Source organism: Dermacentor albipictus, chromosome 4, assembly GCF_038994185.2.
Source record: "Dermacentor albipictus isolate Rhodes 1998 colony chromosome 4, USDA_Dalb.pri_finalv2, whole genome shotgun sequence".
In the NCBI taxonomy this organism is placed as follows: Eukaryota; Metazoa; Arthropoda; class Arachnida; order Ixodida; family Ixodidae; genus Dermacentor; species Dermacentor albipictus.
In genome coordinates, this window is record NC_091824.1 from 65,730,711 (window position 1) to 65,758,709 (window position 27,999).

A 27,999-nucleotide genomic window follows, 5' to 3' on the forward strand; every position below is an offset into this window, starting at 1 on the left:
AATCTACGCATTGTAGCTAGTGAGAACGCAAGGCACATCCACTTGTAAGGAAAATACAGGACTAAGCCAGTTCCCGAAAGGTTAATTTTAAAAATGTCCAACGAAATGCATTGGTGTTCCGGTTATCTTTGTGCTTTACGGCATGAAACGGCGTCTTCTTGAAATAAAGTAAACAAAACTACACTGCATTTTACCGCAGGGTTTGATGGCACCTGTCCCGAAACCTGTGCCATCCTCAGTATACTTTCCAAGTCGCATTGCCTTGCATACTCACTAGCTGCAATTCATAGATTGAAGTATCTGCCGATGATTGGCGTAAACTTGCCGAATACTCAAATAAGCATGACCGTGGTTTCTTTTGTGAGCGAAAATAAAGCCACAATGTGCCACTCCGTACCTCTGCCACCGTTGCCAACCTCTTTTCCCTTCGCAGCACGACAAAGGGAGTATCTGCGAACCCGTGGGAGCCGCGGGCAAGTTCCTGATGTACGAGTCGGCGACCAAGGGGGACAGGCCGAACAACGACCGCTTCTCGCCCTGCAGCATCGGCAACATCAGCGCGATCCTTGTGCCAGTCCTCAATGGACAGAGCCCGCGCGAGAACTGCTTCCAGAGTGAGTCCGCCTTATCTGCATTGCCAGAAAAAAAATTATGCAGCTCAAAGGGACACGTTCAAGATACAAAATTATGTTAGGTGTGCGGTAGTAAATTGCCGCGAATAAGACGCTCGGTAAGCCATAAGAAAGGCAAGAACAAAAGTCAGGTGGCGACGTCGCTTTTAAGTGCCCGAACCATCTGGCCGGGGTACAGCGAAAGGTTGTGTTCATGCTCGAAAGCGTTCCTAATAATTCAACGCTGTGCTCGTATTCAATGCAAGAAATGCACACTTTCAGCGGCATATTCTCGCTGTCCGGTACGGAACTGCTACACGCACATGGGTAATAATGTCTATTTCTTCGTAAACTATCAGTGCGGTGCAAAGTTACGTTGCCAAATAATTCTTCATTGGCAGCCGAAGCTTTCTACCGGCCTCCTAACTCGTCTGTCACCACGCCACAGGTTTTATATGGAATTGTTTCTATCAGGCTTCTTACACGTTTCTATCAGGCTTCTTACACGTTCATGATGGCAGGAGACTAATTTGCCGGAGTTATGCTGGCGTTAAGGAAGTTGCCAGTACACAGAAGGTGGAAACTTCAACTTGGAGATAGAAAGTATCGTACATTCCTTCAGATTAACGCAATATGTTATTGATCGAACTCGTGGTACCAATACACTGGACCTTTGCTTCTGCAACTTGCCAAACAGAGAGAATTTTGCAAAGGTTATTCCGGGACAAAGTAACCACCGGGCTGTCGCTTCAAATGTTACAACCAAAGAAGCACACAAAAAGAAAGAGATCAGAACAATGTACCTATACGACAGAGCTGATTCTTCCAGCATATCAAAGAAGCTCCTTGATCATTTGCCGCTTTTTGAATGCCTGCCAGATGATTGTGACATTCAAGAATTGTGCAATAAGTTTAAAGAAAAACTCTAGGAGCTTACCGATACCTACATTCCCTGTGTAAAATGCGCGGTAAACTTAATATATGTAAGAAACCATGGATGAGCGTATCTTAAGAATAGTTAATAATAGAAGCCGCGTACACTTAAAACACCAAACAACTATAACAGCAATCGTCACTTTGAAAGTTTGCGTGCTATAACCCATGAATACAAACAAAACATAAAAATTGCTTAGGGGTGCTACTTTGAAAAATTCGGCAGGGAAATAAAAACGAATGATTCTGGCAATATATGAAAGGCCATGGAGCACATCCAGCGGGTATCACCGAAATTGTCTTTAATGAAGAGAAGTTTTTAGATGACATTGAGAAAGCTGCTTGTCTAAATAACTAGTTTCGTTCGGTATATTTGCAAAAACACCCCTCTAGTTCTTCACCATGCACAAGTTACTTCTCAACCATCAAAACAGTAGAGCCAAATGTGAATGGAATCAAAGTATTGCTAAAGAAAATTAACAATAATAAGGCAACTGGACCGAACGACATTTCTCCTCGAATTCAAAAGTAATGTTTCCCTTAAAGCAATTTACGTTTATCTCTATGTAATCTACACCAAGTCTTTACCTTCGGGTGCCCTCCCGGATGACTGGAAAATTGCACATGTCGTCCCTATTCATAAAGGAGGGTCGAAAAAAGATGCAAATAACTGTAGGCCCATTTCACTTACGTCCATAGCATGTAAATTATTAGAACACATTTTATATAAAGAGATAATGACACACTCCCTGACAAACAAGGTACTGGCTTCACAACAACATGGGTTCCTTAAGGGTATATCTTGCACAACAAAACTGATTGAATCATGTGTTGTGCATGATTCAATATCAACATGATATTATACATCAAGCATAATATCAAATATGAGGTCATGAATATATCATGACCTTGTATCTTTTCTTTCTTTTCTTTATTTGTTTCCATTGCTAAAATACAATGACGAGGACTAAGATAAAAGCTGCAATGAGGCAGCTTGAGGTGCCCTTAGCCCCCGTGTTACATGGTGGCAGTGAGTAGCGCAATCAACCGTACGCAAAGAACATTACATATAAATAATACTTACAATCATCAATCAAGAGACTTTTCTATGACGGCACAAACAAACAAGGAACAAAGAAATGGGATAAGGACAAATAAAAGCAATGCAGATAGTAGGCACCACCACATTACATACACTTGGCAATACATAAATAAAAGTTAAAATCGCGTACACTTGACGATGCATAATTAACGGTGAAAAGTATCGATGGTCGATTATTATTGTAATTATTAAGTGAAAGAAAAGGACGAGCAAAAATTATGTCATTACAAACATTAACAAGACACACATGTGAATATAGGTGAGAAAGGAATTACGCTTGATTCATTATTTAGGAGAAGGTTCTGATAAGTAACGACAGTTCTGACCGTGTTATGTTAATGATGTCAATACCAGCGTCATGTAATGTATTAAGCAGTCTGGGTAATTTATTTTTCGTCATTTGCAAACCGTAGTTAGTTCTTGAAGGGGGTATAGACCAATATTCTCCGCGTCGGGTAATATAGGTAGCTGTATTTCTTTGCAGACAAGCAATTTCATTAAATACGCTGTTTTCAGAGTTTAAGTTTGAGTGCCATGTACGAAGGAGAGAGCGGTTGTATAGAGAGTAGATTGTAGGTATGTTGTATTGTTTAAAAAGGTGTTCACTGTGACTGTGATATGGCAAATTTGCAATTATACGTACGATCTTTTTCTGTAGTAAGTGCATTTTCCTGAGGTTAGTTTCAGTTGTTGTGCCCCACACAAGGTGTGTGTAATTAATGTGTGATGCAAATAGTGAGTGATAAATTAATATTTTTACGGATGTTGGTAGACGATATCTGTTCTTGTTTAGCATTCCTGTGATACGGCTAAGCTTTTGTACTACAGAGTCTACTTGTCGATCCCAGTTTAGCGTACTAGAGAAGTATGTACCTAATACTTTAATTTCATTTACTATTTCTATGCTCCCTTTGTTCATCTCTAAAGTGTGTCTTTGTGGAATCTTTGTGCCTTTCGCATAGAAGATTACGGCTTTTGTCTTATTTGAATTTAATTTTAGATAATTTTCTATAGACCATGAGGATATGTTCTGGAGAAACTCGTTTGCGCTGTTTATTAAACTAGTATAAGATGCCGATGAAATGAACACACTAGTGTCGTCTGCATATATGATAAATTTTGCCTTGGGATAGATCAGAACAATATCGTTTATGTATAAGTTAAAAAGTAGCGGTCCAAGAATGCTTCCTTGTGGGACTCCTGTTTTTATTTCTCCAGAAAACGATTTAAAGTTATTTATGTGCACATATTGCCGTCTTTTTTCTAAATATGACTTAATTAGCTGCAGTGGGAGGCCCCTGATACCATACGTATCAAGCTTTGTTAACAATAGGTTATGATTAATATGGTCGAATGCCTGAGTAAAGTCTACAAATATACCTATTGTCAGTTGCTTCCTTTCAAAATTTTGCAGTATATGGTCTTTCTGGTGCAGTAATGCTAACTGTGTTGATTTGTTTTTTTGAAAGCCATACTGAGCTTTCGTGACAACGCGATATTTTTCACAGAAGGATGTTAACTGGATAAATATTATTTTTTCAAGTCCCTTAGAAAAGTGCGGTAAAATTGATATGGGGCGATAATTTTGAATATTGAGCCTGTCAGCCTTCTTATATATTGGAATGACTTTAGCAACTCATTTTTGATGGAAAGATGCCTTCAGCAATAGAGATATTATAGATATGAACTAGAATGGGGGCTATATCATGTATGACATTTTATGGGCTTTATCTGCAGGTCGTCTGAATCACAGCTTTTAGAGTTTTTCATCGCCATAAATACTGAGCAGACCTCGTCAACCTTAGTTGGATGGAAAAAGATTGTGTGTGGGTTTCCAGGTAGGGAGAGAGTGGTTTTCGGGTGCGTATGCGCTTGTGTTTCTCTGTTCAGGAAGTATTCGTTAAACGCATTCACCATGTCTGTTTCGGAGACTAAACGACCTTCTAGGCTAATTTTTTCAATAGGTTCTGCGCGTTGTTTCCGCTCCAATATATTATCAAGGTTCCTCCGCAGTTTTTCTGAGTTTCCATCACACAATAAAAAGGATTGTAGATAATAGTTATCTCTGGTTTTCCTTATTTCCTTGTTTAGACTGTTCCTGAAAACTTTAAATTCTTTAAGATCAGCAATTTCACGAGTTTTAATGAATCTGGCGTACAACTTTTCGCGTTTTCTTATTTTCTTTAATAGCTCTCTTGTTATCCATGGTTTTCGGCACGACTTGGGTTTATATTGCTGGACGGTGAAGTGTTTCTTATAGATAACTAAGAATTTTTCAATGAAGAGATTGTAGGCTCTTTCTGCATTATATTCCTCAAGTACGTCCTTCCAACTTACTCGTTGTAATTCTGTTTGAAACGCTGCCATTGTACGCTCATTGATGTTCTGAAATATCCTAGTTATATTTTTGTTAACCTTTTTTAATTGGCGCTCGATAAAAATGCATATTGGATTATGATCACCAATTGGGCTGCTTAATACAGCACTTTTCACATATGAAGGCTCATAATTTGTAATAAATAGATCTAACGTGGTCTCCGAGGACATTGTGATTCTAGTACTCGATTCTATAACATTTATACAACCGTTCGACAAGATTATATTTAATAAGTCATGCTGTCTAGCACTACATGCACTCATGTCAATGTTATAATCGCCGCCAAGGATCACTTTTTGCTTGTTTTCGCATGCGTACGCCAACAGATTATCTACAAAAGTGAGGAACTCCTGCACGATACCGTCTGGTGGACGATAGGACACACGAAATACAACACCATCAGCTTGAATGCACAATGACTCGACATTATGCGTTATTGTTGTAAAGTCTTCCAATATGTCACAGGGTATCGAATTTTTCACCAGCAGAGAGACACCACCGCCACGTCGAGTTGTTCTGTTCAAGCAAAATGTTTTCTTTTGCGATAGTCGAAGAATATTAACATCATTTGAGTACCAGGTTTCACATAACATAATGACATCACAGAGGTCATTTATGTCATCGAAAAAGGTTTCTAGTTCACCAAGTTTGTTACAAGCAGATTGTACATTCATATGTAAACAGCTCACGCCTTTAACTGCAGCAAAGGAAGAAAACCATTTTTGTTTATCGATAAGACCGAGCTGCTCCATTGGAATGAGATCAGTAACACCAAAGTAACACCAAAGACGAAGACTCAGGTGCTGATTGCCCGGAGTTCGTTCACATCTTTCACTACCGTCACTGGTTCACCACTCGATTTACGCATCAGCACCTTGTCGTTTGAATGCCAAACAAATTGATAGTCTTCATTCTTCGCCCATTCTTTAGTGGCAGCAAGAAGCTTTCTGGTTCGTGAGGTTAGGTTTTCATTAATAAAAACCCTGTTTTTCTTTTCTCTCAAAAGCTTTCGCTTGGCAATCCAAGCGTCTCTAGTCTCCTGGCGCACGAAGCGCAAGATGATCCCGCGCGCTTTCCCTGTCTTAGCCGGCAATCTGTGAATAGCGACTATATCTTGGGTTGTGATGGGTTGCATTTCCAGTTGTGCACCTAGGTTGTTAACCTTCTCAAGTAGATTCTCCCCCTCAGTTTCCGCAATCCCATGTATTTCAATGTTTAGTCTTCTACTGCGCCACTCAAGTGCTTCAAGGTCAGACTCAAGTCGACAGAGTTGTTCTGAAGCGCCACTACGCTCAATCTTTTCTACCTGACGTTTCATTTCCTTGATTTCCTTCTCTTGGATATCTTGACGATTTTGAATTTTGTCAAATTGATCAGATAGCATTTGCATCGACTTCTCGATTTCTGTCATTTTGTTTGGAATCACAAGGAGTGAACTGAGCTTACGGTCCATTTCTGCGAGTTTTGTAAGAATGTCAGAGTCTGTCCTTGGCGCCGGCGTGCTGGTGCCACTTTTGCCTCCGCCAGCCCTGCATGCCTCACATTTCCAACTCTTCCTGTACTGCTCCCGTTTACCCTTCAGCGTGTTTTCGCTTACTCCTGAGCATTCACCGCAATGAAAAGAAAACTCGCATTGACCACAAGTTAGAACAGAGTCAATATCGTGCAGTACCTTGCGGCAAGAATAACAACGAGACATCGCCAGTACAGGGACACTTCGCGACAAACACTGTTCAACCGTAGCACAATGCTATATACCCGTTGATGGCAGCGGCAGAACACAGGAAGAAACGGCAGACAGATAGTTACCAACCTGAGAAAACAGAAGAGCAAGGTAAGAGCGTTGCGTCCAGCGCGTTCCGCCGCTGCCACCGAATGTAGGGACACACCCCCGCCGAACGATATGCCGTGGCCTTTCCAGTTGTGGCAGCACACTCGTTCTCAGATAACCGGTGGCGCGCGATTCAAAGGATCCGGTCTGCAGTGAATTGGTCGATTCCGGTCTGCAGTGAAGGATTAGAGTTTCCACTTTATCACCTCTGCAATGAGCAGCGACAGAGTCCAGCGGCAAAAGGAGTCGGGCACCCAATCCGGCGGAGGGAGTACCTGAGAAAACAGAAGAGCAAGGTAAGAGCGTTGCGTCCAGCGCGTTCCGCCGCTGCCACCGAATGTAGGGACACACCCCCGCCGAACGATATGCCGTGGCCTTTCCAGTTGTGGCAGCACACTCGTTCTCAGATAACCGGTGGCGCGCGATTCAAAGGATCCGGTCTGCAGTGAATTGGTCGATTCCGGTCTGCAGTGAAGGATTAGAGTTTCCACTTTATCACCTCTGCAATGAGCAGCGACAGAGTCCAGCGGCAAAAGGAGTCGGGCACCCAATCCGGCGGAGGGAGTACCTGAGAAAACAGAAGAGCAAGGTAAGAGCGTTGCGTCCAGCGCGTTCCGCCGCTGCCACCGAATGTAGGGACACACCCCCGCCGAACGATATGCCGTGGCCTTTCCAGTTGTGGCAGCACACTCGTTCTCAGATAACCGGTGGCGCGCGATTCAAAGGATCCGGTCTGCAGTGAATTGGTCGATTCCGGTCTGAGAAAACAGAAGAGCAAGGTAAGAGCGTTGCGTCCAGCGCGTTCCGCCGCTGCCACCGAATGTCCCGAATGTCCCATCTCATATCGACATCGGAGGACAAATTGATTGCCTTCTCCTGGTCTTTCAGAAGGTGTTTTATAAGGTTTCCCACCGTTTGCTCTTAGGAAAACTGGCGTCACTAAATATTGACTATACATTTCTAGCTTAGATAGACAACTATCTATCATTCCGCGGACAATGCGTAGTATTAAACGGAATGAAATCCAGTTTCATAGATATCACATCGGGTATCCCACAGTGCTCCGTTTTGGGGCTACTTTTAGTTTTATTATAAATAAATGACATTTGTTGAGAAATTAGTTCCAGTATACGGTTGTTTACCGATGACTGCGTCTTGCATAGAAAAATTAGAAAAGAAGATGACGTTGCCCTGTTACAAGGTGACTTATCCTGTGTTCTTAAAAGCTGCTCAATATGAAAAATGAACTTAAATACTAAAAATGCGTTCATGTTCCTTTTACACGTAAAACACAGGTTAATGTTGGAATATGTCATCAGCAATAACATAGTGAACGAAAAATTTCACTATATATACTTAGGTGTGACATTCTCAGCCGATTGTTCATGGAATGCTCCCGTTGATACAGTGGTTGCTAAGGCCGTCAGGACCTTCAACTTTATACAGCGAAATCTGAGACACCCGCCAATTTGTTTGAAATCAACTGCTTACTAACATACGTTCGACCAATGTTCAAATATGCTTGTGTTGTGTGGGACCCCTGGCAAAAAACACTAAGTGATAAACATGAAAAAATCCCGAACAGAGCAGCAAGGTTTGTCTGATACCAGTACTCCAGAACCCATAGCTGTGCCAATATGGAAAATGAAATAGGATGCGAAAATTTTCCTCTTGCTGAAAAAAATTTACACTGAAATTGCTTTATCAAATATTTCATGGTAAAACCATCATACTAAAGGAAATATACTTACAAGGCCTCATTATGTCGCTGCACGCACTGATCATCAAATCAAGATTCTAGAATACTACACTAAAACTAATGTTTATGCTAATTCATTTTTTGTTCGTTCCATTAGCGAATGGAATCGCCAATCAAGTCAGCAAGTGTAATGTGTCAATAAAGATGCGTTTTTTCGACATTGTAAACCCCTGCTATAGTGCCTTCGGTCAAAGCGGGGTAATCATTGTATAAATAAACGGAATCACAGTGCTCGCCTCGGATTTTGTATCGATAGCGTTTGGGACTGGCACCTCAGAGCCGAAAAAAATGGCATCGTGTGAGGTCTCTTATCTCTGGCGGTGTGAACGACGCACTACTGGCATCCTGACAGCGAGATCCTACCTACTCTTAAACATCTGGAGTCATTACTTACCAAGCGAAGTCCTCATGATCAATACTTTGTCGCACGTTCGACACGTTCAATTTGCATTGGCGTTCCCGCAACTGCATGAGCGATAGGGTTTTCTTCGCTATTTATACCACCAGAATTTGATGCGTTTATCGGACTTTTTCTTTTCCATACGCCAATGCGGTAAGCGGCAGTTTCAGTGGAAGTCCCGTTTACACGGAGTTCACAAAAAGATTGGTTCCGCGTAACCCAATGTTGTGCCTATGTTAGGCCAACCAATATTGATAACATTGTTTCGGTTATCCGTAGACCATTGTATCTCATTCCACTACGTGTAGCGTTCTCTCCACACTTCTGGGTATTGCCTTTTTTTTACAAGAGTTTTTTTTTTTTACTTCCCCACGGCGTCTGAACTAACAACATACCACATACCATATTGCCTTGAATGATACCACAGTCCACCCGAGTCAACTGAAAATCTGAAGACCGCTTGCCCATTTTTGTCTGCCATCCTCGCAGGGCACAGCGGTCCCGTGTGCGGCAACCGGATCGTGGAGGGAAACGAGCAGTGCGACTGCGGTCTCAATGAGGCCGAGTGCACGGACAAGTGCTGCTACCCGCGTCACACGCAGAACAAGTCGCTCTCCTGCAGCCTCAAGCCGTTTGCCCGGTGCAGGTGAGTACCTGCACGCGTGAGGGACATGGTTAGTGGGAAACAAGCATGGCGAAAAAATGTGCAGATTCTGCTGAGGACAGTCAGTCACAGTTCTATTCTTGACTGTTCTGAATGTATCTCGATTCTGAGACTAGCTTTTGTGTTTCAAGTCATAATGAAATAACGCACAGGGATAGCAGTGAAGAGAAGAACGAGAGTCTGTTATTTCGTTTTTGTTTTTGTTTTATCTGTGCGCAAAGGGGTCATTGTTGCTTTTCTGATGTTCTGCAGTAATTGCGGTGTGCTAGGAAACAAACGATGTTAGGGTGACGAAGAGTGCGCGCAATGACATATAACATTGACGACGCCGGGCTGTGAATGCTTTGCATTCACAGCCCGGCGTCGATATAATGTTTGTCACGTGATCCCTAACATTGTATACTCGAGAAATAGATAGCTTTAACACAGGCAATAAAATATCAGACGCTCGCCATTTTCTTGAATTAACGGCTGCCTGGCCCCTGCAATCGGTACGGCAACTTTACTGTAGTCTACATTGCCTTAGCAGTGTTCCTGCACATACTTCTGCATTATGTTCTGCATTTGTGTGCCTCTTGTGCAGCCCCACAGCTGGCGTCTGCTGCAACGCGTCGTGCAGCTTCGTACCAAGAGGGAAATTGTGCAGTGAGGCGACCGACTGCACCGAGGTTTCGTTCTGCGAATATCCTTTGAGTGAGCCTTAAGCAGGGTGCTATTCACCCGCAGAAATGCGAAAAAATGGCCGACAGTCTAGAAGAGAATTCGTAGATCTGAAGAGTTGAGTGAGAGGCATAAGGCGAACCAACAGGCTCGACATCTTATAACTAACAACCATACGAAGTAAACAAAGCCAACGCTTCATGCTCTGTTCGGACAGCTTGCTGTCTTAAATGCTGAGTCGTTGACTCCATTCATGAGAATGCAATCGTTCGGCTCTAATGTCATCGTTAGTTTCATGCGACGTTGACAGTGCAATGAAGATAACGTCGCTGTATGAGGAGGTTCGCAAAATTGAGTACAACGCTCCCGCCACCATATACGCACCACTCGCTGCAACGCGCTGCTAGTCGATGGTTCCTTGACTTATGCATTCGCACCGGCAAGAGGGCCGAGTGTCCTAAGGCGCCGGCCAAGCCCAACATGACGTCGTGCAACAAGAACACGCAGGTGTGCTTCTCAGGCCAGTGCATGGGCTCCATATGCCAGAAGTACGGACTTGAGGAGTGCTTCCGCGGCGCCAAGGGGCTGAGCATCGACGAGCTTTGCCTCCTCACCTGTCAGGCACATGGTGAGTGGCTTACTACACACCTGTGGTAGATATGCAGGGTTTACGATAAATTCGATCTTCAGTCCCAAAGGCAGCCGGAAGCACGGTAAAGCAAAAGGAGTAAACGTTAAATTGTTTCTTTCTATTGATTGGGTTGTTCGTAAGTGCGACCAAAGCTTAAACTATTGATGTTCCAGAGGTGTGGGAAGCACTGCAGGCCCCTAGAAAAACTTGTATTTAGCTAGTTGGTACATGCCACTCAATCAACACAGCCCAAGGAAACAATCACAACGACACAGATCAGTATCTTACACGACAGACACCGTATAGTTTGGGGTGCATGGTTAATTTTGGCCACCTGGGACTGTTTAAAGCCTACCCTAAATTTGAATTCACGGGTGTTTTTACATTTCGCTTCCATCGAGGTGCCGCACTGATTTCTTACTGGGCACCAGAGTGTCATAGCCATCGAGCCACTGCGGTGTATCTGTTCGTAGGTTCCTGGTCTTTTTTTCCCTAAGAGCAACGAGCGCTGAAAGATTGCATGCAAACAACGGCACCGTAACACTCATCCTAGTGAGCCGAGGTGACCATCTAGCACCCTTCCTCGCCTTATTGAACTAAATATCATTATACATTCCTGCAGAACTACAGTTAGTAATAACGACAGTTAATAATGTCACGAACAGGGAGGAGTGTGTCCTTTGCGTTCATAAGCTCTTCACAGATGCAGCTCCATTGCTTATTGTGTGGCGGAAACGACAACACGCGAATATACCATCTCCGAGAAGGTTAGTGAGTGTGTTCAAAGCAGTAGTTCCATTTATCTCGCTGCGGGAAATCTAGAATGTAGCAGGCATGAGATTTTGAACGGAGTAAAAAGTCTCCTAACCGAACAGAAACCTCGAAACAAAATGAAAGCTCCATTTGCAATATGGCTTTTCAGTGGGAACCACCGTGAAACTTCGTGGATTACTGTACAATCGGTATCGCCAGAGTTTTACGCTGATCGTGTTCAACTGGGAAGAATGCGGTAGCAAACACTTCGCAACTGTGCGAACATGTATAGGAAATTATAGTTCATTCGTTGTACGACTAGTTAGTTGGCTCGTTCTGTATTGACGGGCATTGTACCAATCCTTGGAACCGCTGAAGAAAAGAAAAGCAGTTCGAAGTGGCGTTATTTGTGCTTTACTCCAAATTGACACTCATGAATTTTAATCAGAGTTGAAGATACAGTATCACACAATCCAGTTCTATGCGTGCTGTTCAAGATCTGCTACGCCTCATCGCGTAAATGTCACAACGAGGAAGCCACGTTATGAACAGCCCTTGCTGCTACGCTTTCATATCTGTAGTCAAGTTTGGCGTAGGAACAAGCACCAAGGTTGTTCAGTTTTCTCGTTTACACGTGGACTGTTTTCTCCGAGTGAAGTAAAAAAGTGCCCCATATATGAGCCGCCGTCTAGCATCGATTTGTACCTCTCGTCATTGCATCGCATTATGAACACTAATTACTTCTAAATTAATGTGCTTCTGCACGTAGGTTAAGGTCAAGGTAGAAAAGAGCACGCATGGCAAATCCAAATATCACAATAAATATTCAAGGTAAACGTATGTCCTGGTATACTTGTTTCTACATCAGCCCTCATCTTCGAATGCGTACATATTGATTCGCATCAGTCGTGACAAAAAATTATTGCACATATTGGTACTTCAGAGCAACTTTTAGCACGCCGTGACCCCAACTTCCCTATTCAAATACATGTAAGGCTCAAAAATACTTCTCCAGAGAACATTTGGACTAACTTTAATGAAATATGTGGCACGTTGTAGAGAAAGGTAAGTTGCAATAACTATAGAAAGCAGAATATTAATGACATTGAATATTTTACAAAAAAAAAGAAAACAATTGACAAATAACAAAATGAGAAGCACGATGATTACAAATCAGTGACTCTGCACCTAAAACAGTTATAGCCGTTTTGTAGACTGCATTTGCTAGAGCATTTGGAGCGGACTAATGTGATATGTGAATTTCGAGCTTACAATTGATGCAACTGATACAAGGCTCTCGCAACCGCCCTACTGATTATATTTCAAACGCATAAATTTTATCTGCTTTAGATATATTATTTGGCGCAGTTTGCAGAAATGTGATACCATTGTCTTAATACGGCTCAAGCCTTATACGGCTCACTGCACCAAAAATCCTTTGTCCGTCGTTACGCCGTCCAGCGTTATGGCAGCACAATTCATGAAACCAAAAATTTCTAGGGAATCAAACCCTGGACCTTTCGTGGGAGTCGAACACTCAACCTTTGGTAGGAGTCGGACCCTCGACCATTGATAGGACCGAAATTCAATGGCACCGACATCGATAGCGCCACCAATTCTGGTCGAACCGAAGGCCGTTGGTGGGAGATGAACCCTTGACCTTCGGTGTTAACTAAAGCGAAGCTAAGGCACAGTTGATTACAGTAGAGTCAATCAAGGCATTGGAACCCAAAGCGTTTGGTGGGAGTTGAGCCCACAACATTTGGTGTTAAGGTGACGTTAAGATATAGGTAATAAGACACACCAACCCTCCACCATGGGTGGGACCAAAATTCATTCGCAACAAAATTGACGGTGCCACCACTCACTGTAGCACCAACGACCATTGGTGGGAGTCAAACGCCCGACTTTTGGTGTTAAGGCGAAGCAAAGGCACAGTTCATTAAGATATAGTCAATTAGGGCACTCCAACCACGACCTTTGGCGGCAGAAAACAAGCAATAGGAAGTAAAACGCATTTCTATGACAATCTCAAGTAATTTAATGGAAGTCTCGTGAGCCCGCAGGCTTTCGCCTCCATCCCCTTTAGCGTTGGCTAAAGTGACTGTGAACTTTTTCTGAGTTACGCAGTTGTAAAAGCTCAAACTGAAATGGAGTAGGAAGTTTACAACGCAAAAAAATAATGTATTTTTTTGCATTGTAGTACACCACAGGTATTTCGAAGTTTAGTTTAGCGAATATTGCAGGGCCCATGCAGGAGAGGCATTGGTACATTCGTCATCAGTGTCATGCCTAAAGTAGGCTGTCTTGAGAAACTTTTTGAATCCCTGAACACTTTTATGAAGGGAATGTGTGTATAGCTCCAATGGAAGTTTAACAAACAGAAAAAAGTGTTTCTTTTGATATCGATGACAATCGCGATACAGTAAGTGCAACTAGGTAATGTGACACGAGGTACTCTATACCAATATTGGCAAGGGCATAACAGCAATAAACGAAGGTTAAAAAGCCGAAGCTCAGGACTCGGCACGTGCAGCACATAAAGTGCTAGAAGGAAGTGATAAGGGTAACGTGTTCCACTTGAATAGTATCGTGCGCAGAAACAAGGGATACTTGAATGATTGCCCTAGGAAAGTGCAGTTTTGATTGTTACGTGCCTTGTCGATCGCCGTATCAGTTGTGAAGTGTATAGCCGAGTACTGATGGAGAGCTTTTTACTCTCAAGCAGAAACTTCTGCCTTTCAATTGTTCTTCCTAACTGCAATGTTTAAATACCTTGTGTAATCAATAAGTTAGGCAGTTCAACGATATTTAGGGAATATCAAACCATTTTTTTAACGTGTCACGTTTTGTTTTATGTACGGGTCCCAGATAATTGCTGAATATTCTAGTTTACGGCTTATAATGGAGCAGTAAGTCAAACGACATTAAATTTTTGTCTGAGCAAACAGCTATCTCGAAGACGAGGAACGTGTAGCAGAAATGTGCATATTACAGCTCAGGTTGACTGTTATGCGAGCACCAAGGCATCTATATTTATCCATTTCACATAAATGGTGAGATGAAAGGTCATGAGCAAGTGATAAAGAGTGTTTTTTTTCCTGACATAACTATTCTAACCGATTTACTATGCTTTAGTTCCAATATACATATATATATATATATATATATGCATTCACTTGGGCTCAAGTTCTTTTCATTCATAATACATTCATATGCGAAAGCACCAAGGCCGTTCAAGTCTAAGCCGGACTTTTTTTATTTTTCACGCTTACGGAAGTTATTCGGACACGTCAAAGTGTTGCCAACGTTTCAGCATCGAAATATTTCTCTGCGCCACAGTTCAGGCTGCTTTGTCTTATTGCCACTGTGTACACGTTGAGAAATGTCTCAGATGATCCTGCTTTGGTGGTGTTATCAATAGGGAGGAAATTAATACAAATGGTGTCACGTCCTCTTCTCTCGTAACTATTTCCACCACTTAAATATTATGGTGTCGCTTTGTTTCTAATCGCCTTGCTGAGCTCGAAGTCAGTTTTAGTCTTTCGTTTGTGAGAAACTTCTCTATTACGTCTTCAAATTATAATCCACAAGTTCATAGGTTTCTCGGCCACGTGTCTTAACACGTCACTTCCAGCGACAAGCGACATCAGCGCACGATGACGTGCACATAGCGGACGAAAATATTGAGCTAGAGTGAACACTACAAAATATCTGAGGTTGACTTGAAGGACCCTCGTAGGAGTACGAGTGATTATACCTATACCTACTAATTCACCCACAGGAAAAGTTCACAGACGATTACGCTACTCCCTAATGCGAAATTTTAGTGCAGCTGTATTCGTGTTTTCATATCGCGATATAACGGCTGGCGCGGACAATCTGTCTCGTGCGGCACGTTGCAAACGGAGCAAAGTGTGCCGCGACTGCCTCGCTAATTCGGAGATTGCGAGAGGCAGTGCGCGGGTAACGCTCCCTGGCAACGTTTGCGTATTTCCACAGGCGCATTTCCAGAAAACATAAAGGTTGCTAAGGGAGCAGTATTAATTAAAAAGGGGGATAAATTAGACGTAGGAAACTCTCACCCGATATCGATCCTCTCTCTTTATTCAAAAGGTCCTGACAGGCGTTTGACTAGATTATTCGCAGCATTTTATTTTACAAACTAGAGAAATATTGAATTAGACATGTCACACTTCAACTATTAAAATCTTCATAATAGACGCCAGTTTGTTTCTGTAGATTATAATACATCGGTAACCAAATAAATATTTTGTGGCCACCCACAGGGCACCGTTTTGGGCCCATTGCTCTTCAACTTATACGGGAACGATATTACTTCCGGCTACGAAAAGGCAAAATTTATAATTCACGCTGATGACACAGGTGTTTTGATCTCGTCCAGTTCTTCCACCAATTTAATTACTATGGTAAATAACTTTTTCTGCAGTCTGTCCCATTGATGCACAGAAAGCTGCCTAAAAGTAAATACGGCGAAAACAAAGGATGTAATTTTTCATACCAGAGGCGTGAGTCGTCCTTCACATCTAACAATAGCGTATAGATCTACAAATATGGAACTTGTACATACTGTAAAGTGTTAGGGGTACACTTCACAAGTACTATGCAACGGGAAGTCCATGCATGCTCGGTACTCCAAGAACTTAGCCGCATAACAGGTGTTTTAAGTCGCAACAGACATACTTTACCTGTCTGTGTGAAATTAATAATTTGTAAGGCTTTATTTGTGTCTCACCTTCATTATGTGCATCTAGTATGGGGCACCACGACTCAGTGTAACTTGAATAAATTGTTTCGTATGGAGAAGAAAATAATACGTGTCATCGCTAATGTACCGTATGTCACTCTCACAGAAAACCCGTATGAGAAATACAACATTACTACAGCCCATAACTTTTATAAATTCAAACTCGTACACGAATATTATTTTAGTGCCAAACAATAGCTTATTTGTAGAGCTTCCAAGCCTATCGGCCAATTTATGCCGTTATACAACTCGAGCACCTGAAGGAATGTGTACCGGAAGGTTCCTCGCTTTAGAACTAACTGCGGTTCTGAAATGTTGTGTAATGGTCTCCTAAGATTAATCAACTCGTATGATAGATCAGGCTATGTTTTACATAATTAATCGCTGTTCGAATTTAAAACTATTGCTTTCACCTCTTTGAAGTGCGTTAATGCTAAATGTTGTTTGTTTCTTTCTTTCTTTATGTATTCATGTATTTTATGAAGTGCATATCATTTACTTATTCAGTTGCCTTAGTATCTTTGTAATGACTTTACTCGTGCAAATATTTTCTTTCTTTTTTCATATAGTGTATAACTGCAACGCTTTATGGCCACTGTATAAATATATTATATAAGGTGCTTCATATACTATTCCATGCAACTAATTGTACCTAAGGGGGTGAGGTTGCCGCAAGCCGCGTCTATGTGGCTTTTTTCGTTCAGCCCCCTTGATTTACCTTTCCTTTGTATGTGTGTGTGTAAACGGAAATCAATAAATCAAATCAAATATTCCATGAACTGGCTTACACTACTCACATTATTGTCCTGGTACCATATGTTCCTGAAATGCATTTTTCTAAAAACTGTGCATTGTTCAGATGTTCTCATTCAGAATCACTGAAAAACATGTCAAGTTATCCTCACGTGTATAGTTTCGTGATCACATATGATACAGGCGCACTTAAATTCACTCACAGTGGCGCTGATGGGACTTACGGGTGAGCTTGGGTGAATTAGCGGTCTTATAGTGAAGCTCTACGACGTCTATCTCCTGCGGGTATGTTGAATTCTGCCTGGACATTTCAGGTACTGATCGAAAAATCTCACTATGAAGACAAGATCTCACACAATATTATGTGCACGAATGACCAATCATGACCTAATAAAGCTGATCGTCGGATCCTGTTCTAAGCATATATACAGGACCTTGATTTCTTTTCCTTTCGTGCTGCATACGCAATGGGTGTAGTCAGAAGCACCACGTAGTCCGATATTGAAGCTGCTTGCTGAAGCCAATTACACCGCCCCAGAAAGGACACCGGTAATATTTAAAAGTTAAAGGTTTACGGTATTTTCGAACTATAAAAACAAACTGGTATCATATAAAGAGTGTCGAATATTGAGGTGCTTGAATTATCCACAGCAATAAGACTAACATTTGACGTCACCCTTGTTTTTTGTGGACGGGTGCCGTTACAGATGCAAGGTGCCACGTAGATAACACATACCACAGGAAGTTATCAGGATCCAATGAGAAAATGGAGTTAATTGAATAAAAGTGAAACTTGCCGCTCACGATCGTTTAGATGATCCCATCAGTTTAATAATAGTCACAGCGGCTTTTGGTGCACGTATACAACAAACTCATGAAGCGGCTCACTTGACCAAGCATGAACGACGACATAAGAGCAGACGCAATAATAAGCACAAAACACCGAAGTTTCGAAATCGTCCGTTTGGGCTTCGCTGAACTCAAGAGAGGGCGAACATACCCGAAATAACACGAAGATTCTTACTCGGACTTGACGAATGGTCATGGTCAAAGCAGATAGAGCTACGCGGTAACATTGCCATTGCACGTTAAGATAAATGCTGCAAGATCTTAGAACTAATTAAGGGGAAATCGCAGCGATTGCTACAAAGGAAACCCGTACGGGTTCCTTTGTAGATCTTATAATGACCGTAAAAGATCTTAGAATGACTGTAAAATGTTATTTTCAGGATTTAAATCAGCACATTGTACCCCATCTACAAAATGAGCTTCTCGAGAATTTCCGTCTGACCGATGCCAGTAAGCCTACCAAGAAGCGCAACACTGATATAAATGACTGGTACGATCTTGACACCGTGAGGTGGGTCTTCACAGTGAGAATCGGGAGAAGGCGATGAAGGCGGGCATCGTGATGATGGAAAAAAAAATTGAAAGAATGTATCCCCTTCATTCGTACATGATTGTCACTCTGTTCGAGTCTCGAGCGATTCTGCCTAACACGAGAGCCAGGACGACCTTAAATAACCCCTCACGTACAGCCATTACAATCGGTGGAGAAGAGTCCAGCGAAAGGGTAATTCACTTTTCCTGGTCTTCTGGTAGTCGATGTCTGCTTGGGAAACTTGCCGAACTTGGGGAATTCATGGAGGTGTCCGTGCCTCGGTGCTCAGCGCAATCTTGTGTCCCCTTGTCAGGTTGTGAACGACGGGCTTTTCCCCTTTGCGTCCTCCCCCTCGGTATCCGCTCAGGGTGTGGCAGGGTCCATAGAGGCAACGCTTTCTTAGAGGTGAGGGCAATTACATAGACACTGGAAAGCAAAGTGGAATGCTTCCTACACTTGAGTGGTCAAATTCAAGGCCGATCACAACGAGACACACATGTTGGAGACCATGCCCTAATCAAGAAAGCCATGTGTGGTACCTCACTTGAAGTAGGAGTAGGAAGTAGAGTAGGAGAGGCTCGCGGAAAGTGAAATTACATTATATTTACCATAGCAAACTACACCAGTTACAGCTCGAGTGAGCGCTAAGTCATCGCTACCACTGTTGATGATCACATATCATACAGAGAAGTAATTTTGCTTGAGGTTTATTATTGTACTGCAATAATGTCCTGTCCCAACTTTCTCTATCGACCCTTCTTGAATCCTTCCTCATTCATTCAGCTGTAGAATAAAGTGCCTGCATGCCCTCAATTCGGGCATGGGCAACGAACTTCCGAAGCAATTTAAGTCTTGATTACTGGTCCCTTTCATAAACTCATAATTGAAGCCAGAGGACTACACAAGAACTCTCAGGTAGAGTTCTTGTTAAATTTCGAATGTAAACTATCACTTTCTATCGGGGCGAAGCCATCCTACAAGATAGGACAGCTAAATATGGGCATTCAAGGTCACCAAAATAAAGTGACATCGATCTAATTGTAATCTGCGTCCGACAGGCTCGTCAGAATGCAAGGTTGCGTGCTCCTTCCCGAAGATGGCCAGCCACTGCGGTGCCAAGCTGCAGCCGGGGTCCCCGTGCAATGACATGCGCGGGTACTGCGACATCTTTCACAAGTGTCGCCTCGTCGAGCCACGGGGTTTCTTGACGCGGCTGCAGGGGTTCTTCTTCGGTGGTGGATCAGTGCACACCCTGTACGAGTTCCTCGCAGTGAGTGTTACATACATACTGCATCACGTTACGAGATACGACGGCAGTAGACTGCTGTATACGTATGAAGTCAAAAAACAGCGTTGTTATAAATTTTGCTGCGATCTCTGTGCTACCGTTTGTTGTCTATTGTCGCCCCTTTTCAATTTAGTATGGTTCAGTCTTGTGACATTACATGCCACTAATGCGTTTCTGTAGCTGCAAGGGCCGATTTCTCTAACAGTCATGTGACGTATGCTGCTCACGCTACTGGATATTTCACACGGCATTGGCTCTACCGTTCCACTGTTCAAGCGAGTAACGTGTCGAGCTCGCACGCTCAGAGCGTGACGTTTGAATCCCTCTCCCTGCCATGGGTACTCGGATTACGACAATTGTCTGCGCTCGGTGGCCGGGACTTGGCGGACAAGGAGTGACGCTGTGTGCCTTTTAGGCGCACAGCGTCTCTTCTCGGTATCTCTCGGGCATCCAGTTCGCAGGTTTAAATTCAGCTTCTGCGCTTTGCTTGGGCCGGTGTCCGTACCGAAGCCATGCCCATCCAGCGCCGAAAGGAAGTAAACACCGACATCCTAAGGAGTTATCTTTTCTTATTTCTGCTGGAATCTGACAAATGCGCAGATCACCAGAAAAGCTTTCGTACAACGGTTTACTTTGACACGTCAGCAGTTTTCTCCATTGGTATATCTTGCCCACGGATCTGGAACAAATATTAATACTATTGCTTTTCTGCGCATACGAAAAGTGCAGGTGTTCATGTGAGACATCAGTAACTATTTCTTTCAAGCATATCGCAATGACAGAAATATAAATACATCTTTTTTAAAAACAAATCATAGGTGTATTAGAAGGGAATCTAGGGCGAGTTGGTGCTAATTCATGTTTTGAAAAGTAACAGCGTTAAACGGACAAGGACTTCGGCAAAGAACAATAAGCACCCGTGTCGTATTCTTTTTGCCTAAGTCTTTGTCCGTTTAGCACTGTTACTTTGCAAAACATGAAAGCGTAGTATACAATTCAAGCGTGCTTATACTGGTGTTTAAAATTACGTTTTAGTTTACAGGCCTATAGTCATCACTGAATACTCAAACCCAAAGATCGGATTATCGACTGTTGGTATTTGTTGATGACTGCGTATACCCATGTTCGGATAACCTGATCAGTACCAGTATACATATTTGTCGTCACTTGTTCCAAAGCCATGTACGCCTCAGTGACCACTTCCGAAGCATTCAAATCGCGCGCTTTTATTAGTCTGGTTTACCCAGCTTCCGCAGAAGGGCGCCATATATCGGCTGAGGCGGCCGTTAAAGAAGATGGTTGCAAGCAGCTCATCAAATCGCTTCTGAACTTGGGTCAACATTTGCAGACATGGCTTTTGGCTTCAACCTGCCTTTTACGTCTCCATTTTTTTCTGCGATCTCTTGAAGTAGTGTGGAATAACACTGTTGCATATAGGAGTTCAGCAATTCCTTATTCGCTTACCTACATTTTTTTTTTTCTGTATTGAAGAAGATAAGACTTTGCTCATTGTTCACTCCATGCTGTGAGACAAGAGTGAATCGGCTGTTTCTAAAGCATAATTTTGAACGCTAAGCTAAACATGAGCTCTACAAACTGTCAAGGAGATGTTTCACAAGGCCCGTGGTGTGGCTGTTGCATGTATCAATGTATTGAACCACGAAGAAAGCAGTTATACCCGCTACACACTAAAAAAAGTTTACAACCTTTGGGGCTTATCTTGTCCCACAACAATAATCGTCATCTGCCTTGCTTGCGTTGCCTCTCTTTAAAACTCGACGCTCGCTACTTTCCTGTCGATTATTCTGGGTCAACCTGATAACGTGCAAGCCGTTCGTGATTAGGGCAAAATGCAACCCAAAGGGTGTAAACTTTGTCCGTCTGCAACACACCATAAAACCAGTTGGAATAGATACTTTTCTGTCTGGCTGCGTATACTTTAATACTTCTTACCATATCTATCACAATTCATTGTCTGGAAACCATTTTTCTGCTTGCTACTTCTTCCTCTTTTGAGTAATTTAGGGGAATTCTATGACTGTAGGGCGCACCGTGGCAACTTGAACAGAACATTTTCATTTATCTTTATTCGCACGCAGGACTAAAGTATTGCAAGCAGACCACATTATATTTTCCGTGTTTTGAAAGTTCACTTTGGCACCAAGCTATCGCTAAAATGAGTTCAGCAAAGCACGCTACGGCTTCTGCATTACTATAGCTTTCTTGAGAACGGGCCGTCACCGGATCGCTACAGCACTCTACCTCTTTCATTATAAGTGGCGTAAATTTATCCACAAGCATTAAACTTTCCATGGATATCACCCGTTAATATTCCCCACACCTTTACTACATTTGGTGTCGCTAAAAACTGTGGTTCTACCATGAATGCGGGTGAAATTCTGCCCCTTTCGCTAAATACAACGCTCCGAAGCACTTTTACACGTAAATTTCATGCCCCATATTTCCAAGAAATATAAACAAGGTGACTCCTTCAATTCACAGAGGATGCAGGCGCTTCATATGGCGTGCGAGGATTGAGAGTACGAGTATTCAGTAGTTTTTACAAATGTCTTATTTGTGCGGATATTCTCAATTTCTAAAAAAATAAAAATGAAATCTTCCACTGAATCTGTTGAGAAGAAAAATAAAGTATGGTCACTTCTGGTGCACTATGACAATGACACGGAATAAAAAAGTGAAACAGCACGCGACCAGATGCATATAGTAGAGTGTATAGGTCATTGACACAGCTAAGGGCTATATCCCAGCCCAGTGTCATCGTTTTGAAGGAATCTAAACGTGCTAAGATGGGCCGGGGGGCCCATTGATTTTTCTAAATAGATAAAGCGAAATTATAGGGTGCCCAAGGCGGGAGATACCCACTCATTGTCCTGAAATTATTGCGCATAAGTGGCTTCTAGATGTTTGTTAAGGAACTGGATCGTATACGCTACATCCGTGGTTCCCCTGAACCATACCCGTCCTGACGAGCCTCCTTTTGCATCTGTCTATCTCACAGTAGTCGTAAAGAATTGTTGTTTGCCTTGAATGAAAAGAATAGTTGCACACTTCTATTCCCTAATTATTACAGAAATGCCGAACGTCCCCTGCGCATTACACATAACACGCACAAAGGTGGTGTGTTATTTGTAAGGCTCCCTGTGGCAATTTTCTCGGGACACTGGGAAACAGCGTGTAACGCTTTCGATCACCTTATGGAGGAATACTTTTTACAAATAATTATATGCGCACATTGCATGGCCATAATGTTTTATCCATTTTCAACAAATTTGATTTTGGTGACTTGCTTAGTTCAGCGAAGAAAGCTATCACAAACGCGAAAAAAATAGAGATCAAACGATGGTTCGCTACTTATTTGCCAACTAATAACTCATCCAGAAATCATTTTCATACAGATTACGTATTTTCATACATTATTAATGCCCACCCCATTTCTCAAGCTGGCAATGGGGATTATAGGTCATAACGGTTTATATGAGCTTAAGTAAATGCTTTGAGCATTTACCTAACTGCTTTTTCACAGGTGTTCTAATAAACTGATGCCATCGAAACGTTGCCGCACATTGGGCAAACTTCCTGTAGCGTTTGTAAAATACGCTTGCATAAATATTTTCCAGAAATATAACTTACACACATCAAACGTTCGGCGTATGTCGCCATTCTCTGCCAATATAGAATCGACACCAGTTTCCTTCTCCCAGGACCGCGGATAAACTGTGTAAGCGTTTTATACAATACTTTTAAGCAGGCAAGAACAATTGTTCATCAATATCCATTTAGCCCTAATCACCCCCAACGTATACCACGTTCCCTATGTATAATAGACATCGTGAAAACAGGCATTTAATCTTGTTACAGGTATTTAACATTATTACAGGTATAATCTACCATATTGACGTAATTGCGCCGTATTTCTACATACTCGAACTTCCTAGCGAATTTTACTAGATTTTCCTGCTATTTCTCGAGCGTTCGCCGCACGCTCTAGGGTCACAGACGAAATCACGCGCCTCGTTTAGTGTGCACTATGGATGTACTTTTCCTCCATTGTAAACAACAATGCGCGCTCCCCAGCCGCTATATGAGTGTTACAAAATTGCAGCACCACCCTATCGTATCGTGCCTGGTGATCCTCGGCTCCTCCTGGTTCATGCTGCTCATATTTCGCTGCTTCGCTGTGCATACGCCTAGCAACAACCCCCTGAAGAAGCCGCCCTTCAAGCTCAAGGACACACTAAGGCACCCTATCGACACCTTCGTCAGCGTGAGTGCCAAGCGCGTCAAAGCAAGCATTGACTAAGCTGGTCTAAAGGGGACTTAATTATGTTGCTAAGCGCGGCCACAGGTCGTATCGGCGATCACATTAGTGTGACTAGCACCCGAAGCACTGGTGTCTACCCGAAACATAATTCTTGGCGTACTCTTCCACTTGGCATTGAAGCACGCTGGCGTGTCCAGTGAATGCAACGAGAAATCTTGAGAGAGCATCCCCGAAAATGATCAGCTGAGAATACAACCACAAGTGAATCGAGGAGTATATGTGAAACAAGGGGGTGGGTGCAATTTTGGAAAATATGTACTGTAGTAAACATGTCAACAAACGTTTCTTTTTTTTTCTTTTCTTTTCTTTCGTGGGGCGATGAAAGCGATGAAAGTGATGAAAGAAATTAATGTGCCTCTGAAAGGAACGCCCTTTTGCAGGGCACAACAGGAATAGTTTTGAGTAATGCCTGGTTCGGGAAATGTTCCGGTCAACAGCACGGTAGATGTATGACCACCGAACTGGGTTCCGTTTCAAATAAACATTTCATCCTTTTCTTTTCGTTCACAGAGCTGACGAGGGCTGTGCCGCTGTCATCATGCAGGACACCGCCACAGCGTCAACATGAAGTGGGACGCGTTGTTATTGACTCCGTGATGAGTCAACAACGCCCTTCAAATGCCTTGCTTTAAGCTGGGATGTTCTTTATTATTACACCAGTTCAATGTCTATTTCAGGCATTACAATTGTCACAAGGTCTCCCCGATTCGTGTGTGATATACTTGATAATTTTACTCTTTGTGAAATCGGAGGCTAAGATTAGTAGTTCTATGAGCTTCTGAATGAACTTTAGAAGAGTTAACTGCTGGGCTAGTTGGTGTTCTGAATGAACCAGTATTCTGAATGAACCTTCGCGTTTTCTTGGGGAGTACAATTCAAAAACTAGGTGGATGCTTAAACTTCGCCTTTAATAGCGGAATGTTTATGATTCAAAGATCCATGACTGCTTCTCACGCTTCCCGGTAACGGCAGCTTATGTAACCGTAATGTGTACGGGAACGCTATACACGAAGGCGAGCTTTCTGGTAGAAGCGCGACCTCTTGCGTGGGCCGATCACGCAGGTGCTGCACAGCCATGCCAAAACGTTGCATCATTTTCAGGCTTCTGTTATTGTTTCATACTTTCAATATTTAAGTCTGAGAACGTTTAACACAAAAGGTGTGCAACGTCGGTGTTTTCTTTCATAGTATTTGTTCGTGAACAGTAATTCTCAATATTACAATGAAGAACTTTGTCAAGAATGTAAGACAAGGTATGAGCAACTCTTGTGATAGAATGGCAGGGCAGTATAACCCGCATATACCGCATGTCATATAGCTAGGCGTAGCATTCACAGGTACCTAAGCATACACAGAAATTTTCGCTCACTGACAACTCCGCCGGCCCCGGCTCCAGCACCGGATTTGCTGCGACACCGTGCCCTTAAGAGGAAGCTTTAGCTCGGGTGCCCCTATCTAAATACATGTAAAAGGAGAATTTGCTTTTCTCGGCAACCACTGCACCACATTTGACGACGTTTGTTGCATTTAAAAGAACAACTTAAAATCTAGTGACTGTTGGTTTCGAATTTTTTAGTTAGGTCGTCAATTTTTTATTAAAAACTGGCAAAAATCCAAAATTTACAAAAAACGAAACTATCAAGTTTACAACTCTGTAACTCAACAACGAAAAATAATAATACAATTGTGTAAAGTGTATGGAATAGTACATCTAAAGCGGACAAGACTGATATGTCACACATGAATCTAAAAAAATTATTAATAGGTAAATAAACTTTTTCAAAACCCTTGTAACCAACGTAACAAATTCACGTAAGATGCAATATGACATAATGAATTTGTCGGCTTTGAATGATCTAATGGATGCCGTTTACAGAACCGCGATATCAGTTCTTGATGCAGGGATGTGAATTTGTAAACTTCGTGCTTCTATTTTTTTCAAGCGGTCAAATATTTGAAAATCGTTTGAAGGAAATTCAAGCCCTAAATCAAAATTTCGCTTCCAACAGTCACTAGAATTTAACTTTGTCTTTCAAATGCAACAAATTTCATTAAAATCGGACCAGGGGTGATCTCATAAAACCGTTTTTGCGTTTTACATGTATTTAAATAGGCCGCGTCGGAGTTGGGCCCGAGCTGAAGCTTCCTCTTAAGTCTATCGCCTTATTATTGCGCATTTCCCCACAAGCGGCTAATCTCTGCCGTCGCAGTGTAGTACTTTTTGGTACCGGTACGTTATGGAAAAATGTACCATGAGCAACTCGACTGGCTTGGCCGCAGGGAAATGTGCGCATTCATTCAGGCTATTGAAACATTACTAACCTCGACTGTGCCCTCAAAACGACTTGAACTGCTATCTGGTTCAGCAATACCGCGCTCACATCGATGACGCAGATTACTAGGACCTATTTATCTTCACTGCCTGCTGCATAGAGTGAGCTTGGGTTTTAGATCTGGCCGACCACAAAATGACGTTTTTCTTGTTGTTGTGGTTGTTGTTAACAACCCATCCATAGTCATGTATTCGCGCTGTTGTGTTGAATACAGTGGCTAACCAATGGCTATAGCGTGTGCCGCGTTGACTTTACTCCTGCTGCCCAGAGCTAGTTCACTCCGACTCAACCACTTCTTGCCTACTATGTGCTGACATTTTCAATGTTCTGAAAGATAACTATAAATAAATAACATACAATATGATAGATTGTGCTCCAGTTGCTGCGTTATATCGATAATACCAGCTGTAGCCGGGCAACACTCCTTTGATTTAATTACAAGGCTGGTGCCACGGCAGCAAATGTAGGGACTGGGTGTTAAAATTACGATGTATATTGATCGGTGAAGTTTAAACATTTAAAAGCAATGACTGAGTAACAAGACATGGTGCATTTTTACCCCTTGAGGCTTCCAGCAGACTTAGTAGAATTTAAATAGACGTATACGTGTTTGTTACATATAATACTCATGCGAAACGTTATAAGAATTGCCATAAGACTCATGCCAAAAAATCCCGTGTAAACGCTTGTAGTTCCAATATATTGTGTAGCTACATGCGCTATTTTATGTATGGTAACATGACTGTCTTTATATGGAATTATCGAATGTGAGACCTAAGCGTTTATTTAGATACGGAAGGCAGACCCTTCGGTTGGGTACTGAAGTCAGGGCATCGTACTTAGTCACTGGTGATAACAGGTACGATTTAATTTCGCAAAGCGACACGGAAGCGATTACAGACACCGTAATATAAACGTCTTCGAATTTTTGAACTTATAACAATACAAGAGCTAAACAAATATTTTACAAGCTGCGACCACCTTTTCAGCTACTGAATCACTACGCTGGTTGATGACGAACGACGTCTACAGGTGGGGAACACGGCACGCATGACCTGCAGCATTCCATTCATTAGTATAATGATGGTCTGAAACTGCGCGAGACTTGCGTTTCATATTTATTTTCGCAGAAACGTAATTTATTGGCACATGTAGAAAAAATAATGACTCGGAAACAGTAGCCACAGGCGCCGGTGAAAGGACGCAACAAAATCGCTTCGCCAGAGCGATTCAATGAGAGAAGGGCAAGAAGGAAACACGGAGCGCGAAAAAGCGGGTCAAAGGAGCGGAAGCAGATCGAGAGACGCTGTGCCAGAGCGTAAATGGTATGAACGCTGGCTACACCACCGACGTGCAGTGTTGAATGAAGCCTTAGGGATGGCTGCAGGTATCAAGCGGAAATTCGTCTGACAC

The 27,999-nt window shown here is 42.5% G+C and overlaps 1 protein-coding gene and 1 long non-coding RNA gene across 4 annotated transcripts in view; one reads left to right on the forward strand and one right to left on the reverse strand.

The window, feature by feature from the left end:
* LOC135897608 (uncharacterized) overlaps positions 1 to 7,633 on the reverse strand; it is a 90,382-nt gene extending 82,749 nt beyond the window's left edge. For 2 of the 3 annotated variants that reach the window (XR_010563095.1, XR_010563096.1), the window contains exons 1-4: positions 7,423 to 7,633; positions 7,130 to 7,319; positions 6,837 to 7,026; positions 398 to 629 (exon numbers count right to left, since the gene is read on the reverse strand). This is a non-coding gene — a long non-coding RNA (uncharacterized lncRNA). Of the gene's footprint in view, positions 1 to 397; positions 630 to 2,132; positions 2,178 to 6,836; positions 7,027 to 7,129; positions 7,320 to 7,422 lie in introns of all 3 variants that reach the window. The other variant, XR_010563097.1, reaches the window with a different exon arrangement.
* The window catches only part of LOC135897607 (disintegrin and metalloproteinase domain-containing protein 10-like), a 42,743-nt gene extending 17,791 nt beyond the window's left edge, over positions 1 to 24,952 (forward strand). The window contains exons 8-14 of the mRNA XM_065426286.1: positions 434 to 614; positions 9,503 to 9,659; positions 10,261 to 10,359; positions 10,775 to 10,965; positions 19,682 to 19,893; positions 24,035 to 24,196; positions 24,764 to 24,952. Coding sequence (XP_065282358.1) covers positions 434 to 614; positions 9,503 to 9,659; positions 10,261 to 10,359; positions 10,775 to 10,965; positions 19,682 to 19,893; positions 24,035 to 24,196; positions 24,764 to 24,769 — 1,008 coding nt within the window. The 3' untranslated portion in view covers positions 24,770 to 24,952. The remainder of the gene's footprint in view (positions 1 to 433; positions 615 to 9,502; positions 9,660 to 10,260; positions 10,360 to 10,774; positions 10,966 to 19,681; positions 19,894 to 24,034; positions 24,197 to 24,763) is intronic.
* Positions 24,953 to 27,999: the final 3,047 nt, after the last annotated feature.